This window comes from Mesitornis unicolor, unplaced genomic scaffold (assembly GCF_000695765.1).
Source record: "Mesitornis unicolor isolate BGI_N332 unplaced genomic scaffold, ASM69576v1 scaffold2682, whole genome shotgun sequence".
NCBI lineage: Eukaryota > Metazoa > Chordata > Aves > Mesitornithiformes > Mesitornithidae > Mesitornis > Mesitornis unicolor.
The window spans coordinates 33,894-48,769 of NW_010168326.1; the positions used below are offsets into that span (position 1 = coordinate 33,894).

A 14,876-nucleotide genomic window follows, 5' to 3' on the forward strand; every position below is an offset into this window, starting at 1 on the left:
GTGCCAAAGACAACTAAAGAGTCCTGTAATGTATGTGGTATCACTGCAAGTTATTTTTGCTTTATTTTATATTGCAGAGAGCAATTTGGAAAAAACTAGCAGATTTTAAAAGATTTTTTAAAATGCTGTCACTATACATGACAAATGTAGATGCTTATTGGTATAAATATACAGATATCTTTATATAAATTAATTATCTGCACTCCCTTTATATTCACTGAAGATAACAGAACAATAAGAAGACATCTAAATCAGACCAGATGTTCTCTCTCATCTATTTCTCTCCACTAATTATGAAGGGAACGAAGATAGTTACCACAGTTGTGGAAATTTATACTGTATATGTCTCAAATTAAGAAACCTCTATTTGACAGGTGAAGCCTCTACTGGCCACAGGTGTGTGTAGGCATGCTCTGCTGTCCCTTCCAAACTGCACTAGATTTTGATTCAATGAAAGTTTTGGAGGGAAATACTGCTAGACTTCAGCCCAATCAACATAAACAAGTATTCACTCTGTGGTAACCTAAAAGAAAGAGCTAATATATAAGTAAGAGCTGTGAAGAGTTTTAGCAAGGTCTTTATTGGGAGATTTTGCTATCTAGCCTCTTTCATATACAGATGCAAAAAACCCAACCAACCAACAAAACAAAAGCAAACTAACCAAAAAACATGGTAGCCAATATCTTTAGGCTGTCAAAATTAACTGCAATACCAATGGATGAACATTTGTAATAACTTAGTTTATACCATTTTGAAAGACTAATATATACCTGGGAGGCAGCTCATTTTGGGGCCTTATAGCCAGTTACAGCTTCAATAGCTTCTTGAGTAGATTAGCCTATAACTATCAAACTTGTTGACTTGGTTATGCTGCCACACCATCTTGGCATCTTTTAACGTAGGCTGGTATCTTGTAAGCTGGTAAAAGCCCTACAGCCATGATACAACTTTAACAACCCCAGCAGTACAATGAACTGCCATACAGTGCTGAAAAAAGAAATAATAATTTGGGTACTGTCATCTGCCACTCATATTAACAGCAGTAGAAGTAGTCACATCACTCCTGTTTCCTCATGCGGAACAGCTACAAGATGGCCAGGGCTGCTGACTCTCACCAGATTTTGTGTGACACAGATGGTTAATGGTAGATGTAAACTGTAGTGAACTACTATTAGTACTTCGTAGTCTCAAAAGAAGGAAAAGCTGTGCGAGAAGCATATCCACACAGACATATTCATGTCCTTTTTTGGTGATAAACTAATACACAAATGGGAAAATTAAACCAAACCCAGATTATGAAATCACTCAGAAATCTCTCTTATGCAGATAAAGTGCAAATGTTCAATGCAGCATCAATGAGGAGCTCTGCAGCCTATGAGTTTGAATCCTGTACTTCCATCAACTTCACTGATGAAAGTGATGCAGCAGACAGACTGCAAGTTACTACATACTCTTTTCAACATGCTATTGTCTAAACTAGATCAAAAATGGACAGAAGTTTAAAATTTACACTAATTTGTAGCTGTGTAGCACTGAAAATCCTTTTGTTGCTAATAGCAGTGAAGCTGAATTGTCATTTCAAAAAGCAAGGTTTAGCAGGTTCAGGTCAGGCTAACTGAACTATGGTCAGTTACTTGAAGAAAATAACATTTTCTTGGAGTTGGGATGGGTAATAGCCAGGGAGGTACAGCAATTTTCCCCTCCACCAGTGCTTTCACATTTGCCGGTATAACAAAGGTACTCCAAATTCCATTTATCTTAAGCCTTACCCGACGCAGAAAATACTTCCTTGCTGTCCAAACAAAATCTAAAAATTCCTTTAGTCCCCACAGAACAAGAGATTTCATATTTTGCTAGCTTTTGCTGGAATCATCACTGCTGGGCAGTCATATTAAATATGTGCAGTAATAATTAACAGTAAAATACAAGTTTGTTTGAAGAGAGACACAACTCCATACTAAAATTTATCCCCAGAAATACTCACATGCAAACCTGTTTAACTAAAAGAACAGTTCAGTTAAATTGTACATGCACTGTGATTTGTACATATAGCCAACACCTTCCTTGGTTGTGGAGAATTACAGTTGGATATTTAGGTACAAACATCCATAGCCTGTTCCTAACCATCCCTCTCTAGTCTTCTAACTAACCTGAGACAGAGGTAAGATAAGATCATAAAATACAAATTACTTTATGTTTTCTTTCAGTTCTTACATTTGATGCTGCAGCTAAATCAATCCAACAGCTATCCCCTGCCAAATGTCAGTCTCCTCTCCCCCTGCTGTCACATGTCTCTACCCCTTTTGTACTGGTACTGGGAAGTCTTTAACCCTACAAGGTACTTCAAGGAGCTACAATGATGAAATACTTCATTTTTCTTCTTGGTTTAGTTTTCTCACAGTTTAGGTCCTCAAAGTGGCTCCTTATGAGGTGAGACAAATGCCAGTGCAGATGAAGCAAGCTGGTCACTTTATGTTTAGCTGCAATATGGAACTGCATCCTAAGAAGCTTCTCCTTAGTGAGGACACAACTGGTCATGGAGCTTTTGACCCCTCAGCTTTTGTAGATGACCACTTTACTTACTGTATTAAGCCACAGCACTGTTTCACATAGCTATTTATTTCTTTGGCTCCATCACAACTTTACACCGCTCACGCACAGCATGTTTACTGAGACATGAAACTATAAAATAACATAATTTTGGGAGAAACTCTTTGTCTCCTTTAGCTGGCAAAAAAAGCTCAACATAAAACAACAAAACCCCCCAAAAACCAATCCACAAAAAAACCCCCCCAAAACCCCCCAAACAAAACAAACAAAAAAACCCCCACCTATTTGAATTATATAACCCCTGGGATCCCTAATCCCAGGTAATACCTTGGTTTAGTGCCAAAAAGGCAAAGAATTACACACTTGCAGTGTTACTCAGGCCATTTGATGAGGGTTTTAGACTGCACTGGAGAAGAGTGGCGAGTGAACACAGCATCATGGTCTCCAAGCTCAGTGTTCTGTGCAACCTTACACAGAGACACAGAGCTGCTTGAACTATCTGTAACCAGTTAGTAAAAATAACCTTGGCATCAATATAGACAGCTTGATCAAGATAGTTGTGCAAAGTGCAGTAGAGACCTAGTTCATGTCTACAAAGCCAAGGAAGAAACAGAAGAGAAAAGAAAACCTGGAGCTTGCAGATGTGGAGGAAAGGAAAAGTCTACAGCTGCAGAAAGTGTTCATATTTTCTAACACATGTATAATATACTTTCAAGCTTATTGCAGTATTTAAGGTTGTAAAAGTTATTTCCATCAGAAGGAGGAAATTGTAACAGATGACAAAATATCAAAAGAAACTCTTTTCCCCTCTCAACAGCAGGATAAAATAGGGCTGTCTTTTCTATTCACAGTTCCGAGATCTGTACCTGAAAGATTCTTATGCCTTTCCCTTCATGTGCTTCACTGCTGTTTTCTACTTTCCAGTACAAATACAGTTTCCCAGTTATTGCCTAAAGTCTGGGATTTGCCGTATACCTAGTGCCTGATGATGTCTTTCATTTCCCACTAAACACAGGGGCAGGTATCCTTTAGACTGAACAAGAAGTTACCTGCAACAGCATTAGGTTTTCAGCTTTTTCTTGCTGTACCTTTGCTAGAGAAATCATCACAGACAGTAGAAGCATGGAGTTACAGACAAAATTAATCAGCATTAAAAAATAGTTTGTGAGATGCAGAAACAAACTACTTCTAGAGAGAGAAAAGATTTTTTGACAGTTTCCATTCTGAGCAGCTGCATCACATAAGTGAAGGCTCTGCACTTGCATCTCATGTGAGGGCAGCAGCTGCAGGTTACAGGCAGGGGGAGAGAAGATGCTCCTTGAGGAATCTGACTGTCATAACTGCGAGCTAAGTCAGGCCATTTAAAAGAAACAGGCTTTATTTGCATTCACCCTTTTAAGATGTGTTATGCTGTATCCCAAGAATTTTACTTATTTGGGCTTTTTTCATTGTTGTTGTTTTTATTACTTTGCTAGACCTTAACAAAGCAATGCAGCCTGCAAGCCATTTGTAAGACTTTGGTTATTTCTGGTGTGGAAGAAAGGAGATACAACAACTTTTTTTTTGTTCTGCAAACTTTTGTGGAAGACTCATAGCACTGTATAAGTAAATTCAGCTCTGCTGAATTCCAGTGCTCCAAAACCATGAGTTTAGTTGCCTTGACTTCCAAAACACTGAGAAAACAAGCACAGAGAATATATTATTGTGAGTTCTGATTTTTTAAAAATTTACGTTAGTATTCTTAAGCTTTCTGCTGCAATGACAGAGACATGAAATGCCGACTTAAAAAAAAAGTGGTAGTAATTCTCACAACCGCATAAATTGAAACCAAAAATTTAAAGAAACTCCCCCAAATCCTACACAAACCAAAACAAAACCCACAGATAGAACAGCAGTTCTATGAATGTGGAATGATAATTAAAATTAAATTATCAAGAATCATAAAAATTAAAAAGAAATAATTTTTCTGTTATGATACCTCATTCAACAGGGGAATCTACTATTGAAACAATAAATACCTTCAGAAGTATGGAGACAAATTCATAGAAGAAGCATTCAATCAATCACTGTTAAAATTAATTGGCTAGATGCAATTTATGGATTTGGAATCCCTAAACAATGGTTGTTGTAAAGGTATAATCAGAGGAAGCATCTGATGTCTGTACTTCTGAACAAAACAAACAGTACTTCTTTTCTTGTACTATTGACCATTGTCAAAGAATTAAAGTGGTTTTTATGGCTGCTTTTCATTTCCATGTGAACTAACTGAAAAAAAGGTCATCACATTTATTAGAAATAATTGTGATGGTATCAACAGTAAAGTTTTTACACAGACACTAAGAAACTCCTAAATTATCTATAAAAAGGCACGGTCCAGCGGAGATTTTCTTTGTAGGGATATAGCTGCATATGTGTATACATGTACACATAAAAAAGTAGTATTTGCTGTATTGGGTAAAGGGAGTAAAATCACCTGAAACTATTGACTAAACAACAATTTTTCAAGCCAGCTATTCTCTCTTTTTTCTCTCTTTGTCTTTTCTATTCTTCTTTTTAAGGCACAAACATAAGTGTGTTTTTGATAAAACACATTAAACACAGGCCAACGGTATTGATGCATGGGTAATGGGAAAGCAAAGAAAGGAGCTGTACAAACATCATTAGCAGAGTGATGTGTCAAAACTAAAACACACCTCAGGTGCAGCAACCCAGTAGTCTGTGCAGTTGTCTGCAACCTGACTGAACTAGACATGAGACTGCCCTAGCTAAGGACATGTACAACATGATTAACGTGGCTCTGTGCTCTGCTCTTCTCCAGTCCCTGTCAGGAGGTGTTACTAGTTTAAATGTCACACTAGTGCATGGTGGCAGGCATCCAGTCCCAAGAGGGCTTGCAGTAGGCAAGTCAGCTCCACTGAGAGAATGGATGCAGGCCAGCATGGCCAACTTGGAGATGGAAGCCATGTTTATTTTCAGATAAATATTCCAATTATTTTTTCTTGGTATCAGCCTAAATTTATGTGGGCAGCAGCAGCACTAATATATTGTAAATGCTGGTAATGGCTTTATTGGCATACTAACACTTATCAGACTCAGGTTTAGTTAAACACTGACTACATCTTCCAAATTCACAGCAAATAGAGAAATTCAAGGCTGTCAAGGCTAGCCAGAAGATTTGTTATCCTGCTTGTGCACATAAGCCTGCTCTAGGTAAATTACTTCAAGGTGTTCAGATAGTAAGTCTGTTGCACAACACTCAAGAGCTACAGAACAAGTTTTTATAGAAAGAATAAATGTACCAGGACATCACTCTTGAAGGAGAACAGCTGGACCAGCATATTGGAAACAGTGAAACAGGGATACATTAGGGATGTCATTTGATAAACAAACACCTTGAGAAAAGGCAGATAGGGTGTGCAAACCAACCAATAAAAGGTTGGTTTTCCACAGCAGTGTCAGGTATTTACAAGTAATGACAGCCTCTGTCTTAGCAACAAGATAAACACCAGGCTGCCAGGAGCCATCAAACTGTTGGTATTCCGATACAGAAAAGCAGGTACAGGGGAAATGTATTTGTTGAATCATCCTCTGTAGCTATCTTATTGTCTTCACAGAAAAGCACTGCTTCAAGTTTAATCTTCTTGGGAGATTAACAAAAAGACTGGCTGGTTTTACTTCTGTAGTTGCTAGCAAAAATTTATTCCACTGAGGCAAACTGCAAGCCTCATCTGGTTATGTGTATGAACAATTTCAATACAAGAAAAACAAAATTATACAATTGCTGCATCCACTTACTCTTTATTTTTGTGTTTAAACAATCTCCTTTGATATTTTTGTAATATTTAGTAATACAGATGAGTGTATTTAACACTGTAAGGTCAATCTACACAGGAAAAATGTAGTGAAACTTTGAGCCAATTCACCAGCACTAATAATGTGTAAAAGGACCCCTGAATTCATTTCAAGCAAAACCATGCCAGTTATTGAAGCTGTATCAGCGTGGGTCTTTTTTGAAAAATAAAGCAAACAACAAACAAACAATCGAAAACCCAAAAGCACAAGAAATTACTCTTTTTCAGATGGAATAAATGAGGAGACAAGAAGCTACAAGTGTAAACCTGGACAAATATCAACCATTTGAACTGTACGTTTAAACCAATCCTGCTCAATTAAACTAATCCCTAGGAGAATTTACTTAGAAGTGCTTACATGAATTACTTTGCCACCAAGTAAATGGGTGAGATGGTAACCCTCACTAAAGAAAAGTGGAATTTGTCATCATTCTTGGCTTCTTTTCTAAATCTGTCCTGGTTGATGAGAAATGCGTACCTACCCTCCTTCTTACTCAGAGTAAGACAATCCAGAGTAGTTTATTTGCAGAATCACCTCCCTATATTGTTACAGCTTCCCTTTCCCTGTTAGTTAAGACAAGAGACTGGTGGGCAGAAACACATGTACACACTTTAGACATACAAAATTCAAAGCAATGGTAAAAAAAACCACTAGTTGATCTGACAGAAAAATCAGATTAACATTATGTCAAAATACAAAAAATAACCACCATTAATCAGATGTGAAAAACCACCATTCACCATGGCACATAAATCTATAGACTGGAACTTGAGTGAAAAACAAACCAACCAATCAGCCCACCCAGCTTTCAAAGTAAGTATATCAGCAGAATAGATAGAGGGGTTACTTTTATACTCTAGACTAAGAATCTATTATTATATTATAGTCAAAGCACCTTTTTCTGTTCCCATAATCAAATTTCTAAACTAAACTTCTTGTTCAACATTTCACAACCTGCTTATAGCCAACATAATCTCCTCAAGCATATGAAACATTAACATCTTTCATCAGCTGTTGAAAATGCAGTGGGTACTGTCAGGAAAGTAAGGCAGGAAGAAAAGAAAAATCAAACCTAAAATATATAATACCACATTTATCAGTGTGGATCAAGTCATAGACAGATCTAAACAGCATAGTTCACCTCCAAAACCAGTATTTAGCTTGAGATGAACCTAGTGCAGCAGTTAATGGGTGCAAGGGCTGTTCAGTCCCACCCTCAGTCTGAGTCAACTAAAACACCTGTTTCGGAGAAAGACATTTGCCAGCTTCTCATCTGACCTTTAGACAGAAGTCCTCATAAAATTTACTCAGGTCTTCAAGCCTACAAATCATCACAGCTCCACTGACTTAGGGCATATACTGCTTCACCGAGAAGGGGCACTTCCATTTACAGCAACAAACTTCTCTCCTTTTCTGCTCCTTTGCCCCAAGGTGAATGGACATGGCTCTTCTGAGATCCCTTTCCCTTAAGAGGCCTTTGAAAGCTACCACTGGCAACATTTGCTGAGAACGTTTCCTAAAGCCAGTCTTTTCTGGGTTATGCTGATTCACACAACCCATTTAAAACTCTCTACACAGCACAAGGCAAATTACTCATTATTAATTAAAAATAAGCAACCTTTAGAAGTACAGGCTAAAAACCATTATTGCAAGATAATTTTAATGGTTTATTATGAGGATTTAAGTGATTTGGGTTTTTTTCATTGATAACAATGCTGACAGGATCTTTGGATTTGGGCTTTTTGTTTTGTTCTTCTGAAGCTCCTAGCAGGACTTTTTAAAAAGTGTTAACTACGTGATTCACTATGCTCTCTCCTCTGTCCCTAAACAGTATTATCCCTAACTCCTTGTTACTTTGTTTAAAGTGATAAAATAGATACTTTTTGCAGGAAAAAAATGTCCCCTTATCTCAGAATTGTAAAGCTATCAGCCACATCTATGGGGGTGAATGGTAAGGGGGGGCAGGAATTACAGCAGGCAGGAATAAAGAGGGATAATGAGCAAACAAGGCTCTGAGAACAAGGAAAAAATGCCTTGAAAAAAGGATGTTCTTCCAACACTAACTGCCCATCTCAAAGTAGAATAGTATGTGTAGTAAAACTGAAATAAATCAAAACAAAACATTATCCATCTTGCCTCTGGTTTTTAGGGAGACTCATTTTGATACCTGAAGAAAATGAATGTACAAATGGACTCCGCAGGTCTACTTTCCCAAGTGCTGTATTTAAGGTGCGTCAAGCAGACAATTTTTTTAACAGCCATATTCCACCCTGTAATGATTAATTTACCAGATTGCTATTGAAAACACATGTTTAAAAACTGAGTTTTAAGAACCAGACAAATAAAGACAACCTGGTACCTTGCCCTCTGCACATGAGATACTGAGCAAGGGCTGAGGATGGAGGGCAGAAAAAACATCATTAGACTATTTAATTCAGTCAAATCTTAATAAATTTCTGCTGCTGTTTTCTAAATATACATGGATATACCTGAACTTGGCTTCCAATAATCAGGATCACTTTTGATAAGGTATTTGTTTAGTGTTAATGAAGCAGACAGAAGTGTTTATGTTATTCTCAGAAGGTAAGGAAAATACAGTAAATGCATTATAAACTCACTTTTGCTTTAGTACTCTGTGATCAATTAGTCCTTCTTCATTCTCAGTTGAGCACAGATATTTTTTCTGCTCCACAGGACCAGAATAATTTAACATTCTCCTGTCAGAAGCCCTGAAAGAAAAAAAAAATAAAAATAATAAATTTTAAAAATAAAGAAAACAACAACAAAAGAAGGATTTTTCACTGTTGGGCTTTGTGCAGTTTATAGAAAAGAGTGGCAAAAATAGAAAAGGAGAAAATTTAACATTGAATAGTCATCATTTTAGATGATGCTGATGTCTCTTAATCAGTCTCTCAGTTCAATTATCAAACTGACAAGTTAAAAGAAAAACTGTAAATAATGCTTAGTGATGTTCTAATTACTGCACAGTTACAAAACCCAGGAAAATAAAACTTCTTAGGGTTGCAGGATAACTGCCATCTTCATAGCCTGGCATCTCCTAATCTCTGAGAACAGCTAACTGTTACGATATGCAAGGGCTGTGGTGAAAGAGTGATTCACAGTGTTGTAGGGCACTTTCTATTTAACTAGAACGTTGAATACTTGTTTTTTTCCTGGAGATTAAGTCCATCTTGAAACTTAAACTCAGCTTTACATTACTCCAACTACTCTAGAAGAATCTCAAATGTCACCCAGTCTCACATCCCGCCGTTCCTGGTTATTTACTACAACTCTAGCCTGTCACTAGCACCAAAAACTCCAGGTACCCACTTTGCTATCTATGTGCTGGTCCAAATTGTTGCTTTCCAGTTAACCTTTGTGTGCATCTCCCTCCCTCCTTATTTTCCTGTTATTTCTTCTCGTTTTGTTCATAGAAGCCACCATAAACATTTTAACCCTGCCCTGGGGAAGGGACAGAGCTGAGACAGGGGCTACTGTTATGCCTCAAAGAATTAATGTCAGTCATCAATCATTTTTTTGGGGGGGGAGGATGGGAGGGTGGTGGCTAGCTTGCTTTCTGTACCTCATCTCGTCAGAACCTCTGAACTCCAAAGATGCTTTACAAACTGTTGCAGCACTCACACATGAAAGGTTACTAAAGGAAGTGACATTAACGTTTGCCAAGTTTATAACGGGAGCTTCTCTTTTTCATAAATCAATACATCTCTTTCTCAGCTATACAGTTAAAAGCAGAAAAATCCAGTAAGTTCTGCATGTGACTGCTAGAAACAATTGATTTTGAAACTGGAAAGCATTTTGATATTTACCTGGTAACATCTGTGCAAACTCCTCATATGCACATAAACACAGTTTCTACTGCAGGATCCAGAACGCTTCAACCTTACCAGCAACACACACAAGCTGCTATTTCCATGTCTTAATCTAAACTGCTGGAGATGTAAGTCACATTTGGTGTCCTTTCATGAGTCCATTACTTCAACACTGAAAGTGTTCACCTACCACAATCAAAACTCCATGTCCAACCAACAACTTTATTTCTGATCTCAGCAGAGAGATGGGCAGAGCACAATTCACACCAGTTAGAAGATGTGCTAAGGACACCAAGATAAAGAGGTGGCCAGCAAGGAGTGCACCAACAAGTGCTGCGGGTAGCATTTATGTGAGAAATACAGCAGAAGTACTGCTGACAGCTCCTGGGAGCTCCACAGCGGTTTCAGCTGACCCAGCAAATGAGTATGGTGCTGCTTTCTCCACTGCCCTGTGGCTGAGCAATGCCTTCTCCACCCCAGCACTGGTACTCACAGAGTGAGCTAGTTCTGGGAACTGGCCTAACTGAGAAATAATCCTGCAAAACAGAAAACATGGTTTTGCTCATGTGACCAAGACTGTAATTCAGCTGAGTATCACTGAGCAAAAGAGAAAACGTGAGTTCACTTCACTTAGATGTGAGTTCACTTCAATAGAATACGTGACAAAACCAAAAATTCATAGTTCCACAATATATTGTGGATTCCTTTGTGTCAAAGTAGCTTACAAAGAAAATTATTTTACTACATTACTTCAGAATAGTGTCTCATACATTTTATTGTAGTCATGAGTCTCTGAATTAGGTCTAAGAACAATTTCTTCTGAGGACTTTGAAATTATTTTGTCTGTTCAGTACATCTTGAACAAACTACATCACTAAGACAAGCACTTCAGAGTTAAGAAGTGACAGTTACAGCTACCTGCATATGAGGATACAGCTTTTAGTTTTATAACAAAATACTATTTTTACTATAGGAGCTTTTAATCATTCTATGCCCCAAACTATATAGAATATCTTGATTTTTCATGCATCCTAAAATACGTGATTGTATGCATTTCTTAAATGTGCTTGTTTTTTATTCTGTGGTTCTCAATTCTGATGAACAGAATGTTTTGGAAACAGCAGCTGACTTCCCTGTAAATAGAGGAATACCAGCATCTTATTTCTCAGGCAAGAAGACTAGGTAGGTAAAGATTTTAAGGTAATGATATTCACTAATATTTGAGATTTCCAGCATTTAATTTTTTTTGAGTCTTCAGAACTTCACAAAAAAGCGGTGCCCTCGCACTGGGGCAGCTGCATGCTCTCTGTGAGATAGTAAGACTTGATTTGCAGAACTTGAGAAATGCACAGGACACAGTCACACCTGAGATGCAGTCTGGCCAAACACCCCTGACGAAGTCAAGGGTGAAATCTAAATATCCAAAGCATCATTCAAACTGCCCTAAGCATAACATGTTTTCTTATTCTGAAATCCCCTGCTGAAGTCACTATACAACTACTGCACTTTGGATGGAGTACAGGGCCCACACACATTAGTCTTCTTCACAGGAGATACCTCCAGAGGGATTTTCCAATAAATCAAGTAAGGCAGGAACCTGGCGCAGAGAACCAAGACTGGCTGCAATTGCATGCTTCAGATTCATGATAAATCATGCACACGGTGACATTGTCTTCTTCTTGTATCCCCCTTTCCGTCCAGTGATGCAGGACCATTTACGCAAGAGGTTTCATAAATACTTCCACAAGGATAAGAGGACGTGAGCAGTTTGATTCTGCTCACGAGTACAATTTAGTTGGAAATAACCAAATAATCACCATTTACCATGCTTTGGTTTGCACTGTGGAGTCATCTGAGAGTGCACAATGCAGACTCCTTTTGGGTGGAGGCAAATCCTACAGAGAATGCTCTACTGATCTACTCCTACTGAGCTACTGCTGTGTACTATACAGGCTTAGTGCTAGAGTCTTTTCCTTCAAAAAAGAGCATTTTGCATCCATAGCAAGCCATTCTCTACTTTCAGAACTCTTGAGCTTAGAAGAGGCCACTCCCAGAGTTCAGGATGTCTCTCCTCAGCCAAGACATCCAGAAAAAATAATCCTGTAAGGCTTACAATAGATCAGAATGGCGGGGAGGGATAGAAGGGACCAACCAACCAATCCCAAAACCCAACCCACCGACATCAACCCCTCCAACCAAAAAACCCACGACCAACCAACCTTTGTCACCTCCCCCAGGAAACCACAAGCAAACACTGCTCAACCAAGAGCCAGAAAAATACTCCTTGAAGACAATCTCTGTGGAATTTCTTTTCTAAGAATCTCTCTAGTTCCACATAGTGGGCTTATTAAATGCTTACACCTAGAGCAAATTCAGAGCTTCCTCTGAGAGACCGAATTTAATTACACATGTGAAACAAACAGTATCTCTGGTTAAATCATTTTACTTCAAGGTTTGCAAACATTTAAAATTAAGTGCCTCAAAAGCTTAATATCACAAATACAAAAAAAAATTAGCTAGTGAAAGTTTGACAATGCTTCATCCAAATGAAAACTAGGTCCTAGAACTGGAAATGAAGAGCGATTTAAATTAGTTAATGATGCTGCTCGTGAATGTTTAAAATCACAAGGTAATCACCTTAATTTGCATTTCACATGTTGTTAGAGATATTCAAAGTATAAAAAACAGTTACAACTTAACAGTTCTAGAGCTAGTAAATACCAGTTTTAAAATGCAAAGAACAGAATATAACTATACCCAGAATGATACTTTCTGTGTCATGTATAAACTCACCCACTGATTACTTCTGGAGATTTTGAAGAAGCTGTTTCACAACAGTATGTAAGGGATTCTAGCCCAGTTTTTTGTTGCCTGTATTTATTAATCAGGTCCATCAGCACTGCCTGGTGCCCAATCTTCTTCACCAGCTGTTGCACCATACGATCATTAAGAGCCAGAAGAGCTGCTCCATTTACTTCTTCTTCTGCAGATTGAAGGGGATTAAAGAATTACTGTAAAATAATTTTATATTTACAGTAATAATCTATATGCCTAAAAACATGATGATGGTGGACAGGTGAAAGGCAAGGATGCTTTCTACTGCTGACTACCTTCAACTGCTAAAAATATGATGTTTTAGCTACTGCCCTTTCCCAAGCAGTGCCAGAAGTCCTAGTCACTGGTCAGATACCTTCCCCTGACAAAAAGCCAAGTTTGAAATATATAGAAGCATGGACCTGGCTATTTTAATGCTTTAAATCAGGCCTTGCTTAGACCACAGAAAACTGTTACTTTATTAATCGAGGAAAGCAAGCTTTTTAAGAAAGCACACAACAAATAGCCTGTTCATGTAACAGACTCTCATGCACTCTTCTGTAGAGTGTTTATATACTCAGATATAAAACATTTACAGTTGTATTATTTCAAAAGATTTATACAATATAAAATAGGCCCTGTCAAGCCTTTTAAGCTGCCAGCTCTGATTCAAGAAGGTATATCTATTTATATACAGGCTTAATCTCATCTCCCAGCATTTCTTGGAGACTTTGTAATAAATCTGCACACTTATTTTGATTTATCAGATCTATGTCTGTTCTCACCCTAATAGATTTCTATCAAAGTCTGAAGTTAGCTTATATATACATGCCCTAAAACAAGGTAGGCAGTGCTAATTAAAGGAACAAAAAACCCCACACTAAATAAACCCCCCACAAACAACAAAAATGCTTACCACGGAACTTAGGAACTAGTTCTCCTAAATTTTTCTGTCTCAACCAGTTGCAGACTTGATCAACCGACCAGTTTTCCATCTTCAGGTGTAGCAATGCTAAATTTCACTGTGAAATGAAAAGAGAGGATTATTTTTATGCTGAACTCTAAAGTAATCTCCAACATTTAATGGAAAAAAATGCACTTAGCAAATAATGTTACATTTACATGCTCTGAACAAAAATAGTGCAAAATAATCCAACTAATGCCTGTTGCAAGTGGCAGTTTCCTTGGATTCCTTTCTTCACCTCCTCTCCCTTCCCTGCTTTCCCTCTGCTCTGAGACAGTCTCATTCCTTATAAAACACGACCTGCCCCAGTACCATTAACACCCAGGTTTCCACACAGAGAAGAAAAAAGGTGTGAAATTCACCACCACCACACTCATCAGGAAATGGCTGACATTTTGCAGAAAGGAAAAAAAAACTCAACAAAAAAAACCCCATCAGATAAGAGTCTGCCACATATATGTTTACAGTAAATCAAGCACCTTAACCCTCTCTGCACCACCAAGCAGGTACTCAAGCAAATACTTAAACGTCAATTAAAAAAAATGAGGGTCAATAAAGCTCCTGGAAAATGCAGGGGAGGGGACTACTGCTCCTGTTATTTACTAGTCCCATGCTTCAGGCTCCAGCCCTCCCTGGGAAGGCGTGAGGTGGGTACACGCATACCAAAATCAAGACCAACCTTCTCAAGAGAAGGTTACTTATAATGTCAAAGCTTGTCCTACTCTACCAGATCCTTAACAGCAGTAGACCCTCTCCGAGGGCTATTTTCTTGTTTCCGTGTTTCAGCTCTACTACATAAAAGAGCACCAAGTGCTCCATGACCATGTTTGCAATCCACAGCAAACAACATTTGGGAAAATTATTCA

General features: G+C 38.1%; 1 protein-coding gene across 1 annotated transcript in view; it reads right to left on the bottom strand.

Annotated features, from left to right (window-relative positions):
* SAMD3 (sterile alpha motif domain containing 3) overlaps positions 1-14,041 on the bottom strand; it is a 37,405-nt gene extending 23,364 nt beyond the window's left edge. Inside the window, exons 1-2 of the mRNA XM_010178959.1 lie at positions 13,963-14,041; positions 13,026-13,215 (exon numbers count right to left, since the gene is read on the bottom strand). Coding sequence (XP_010177261.1) covers positions 13,026-13,215; positions 13,963-14,041 — 269 coding nt within the window. The remainder of the gene's footprint in view (positions 1-13,025; positions 13,216-13,962) is intronic.
* Between the last annotated feature and the right edge of the window lie 835 nt (positions 14,042-14,876).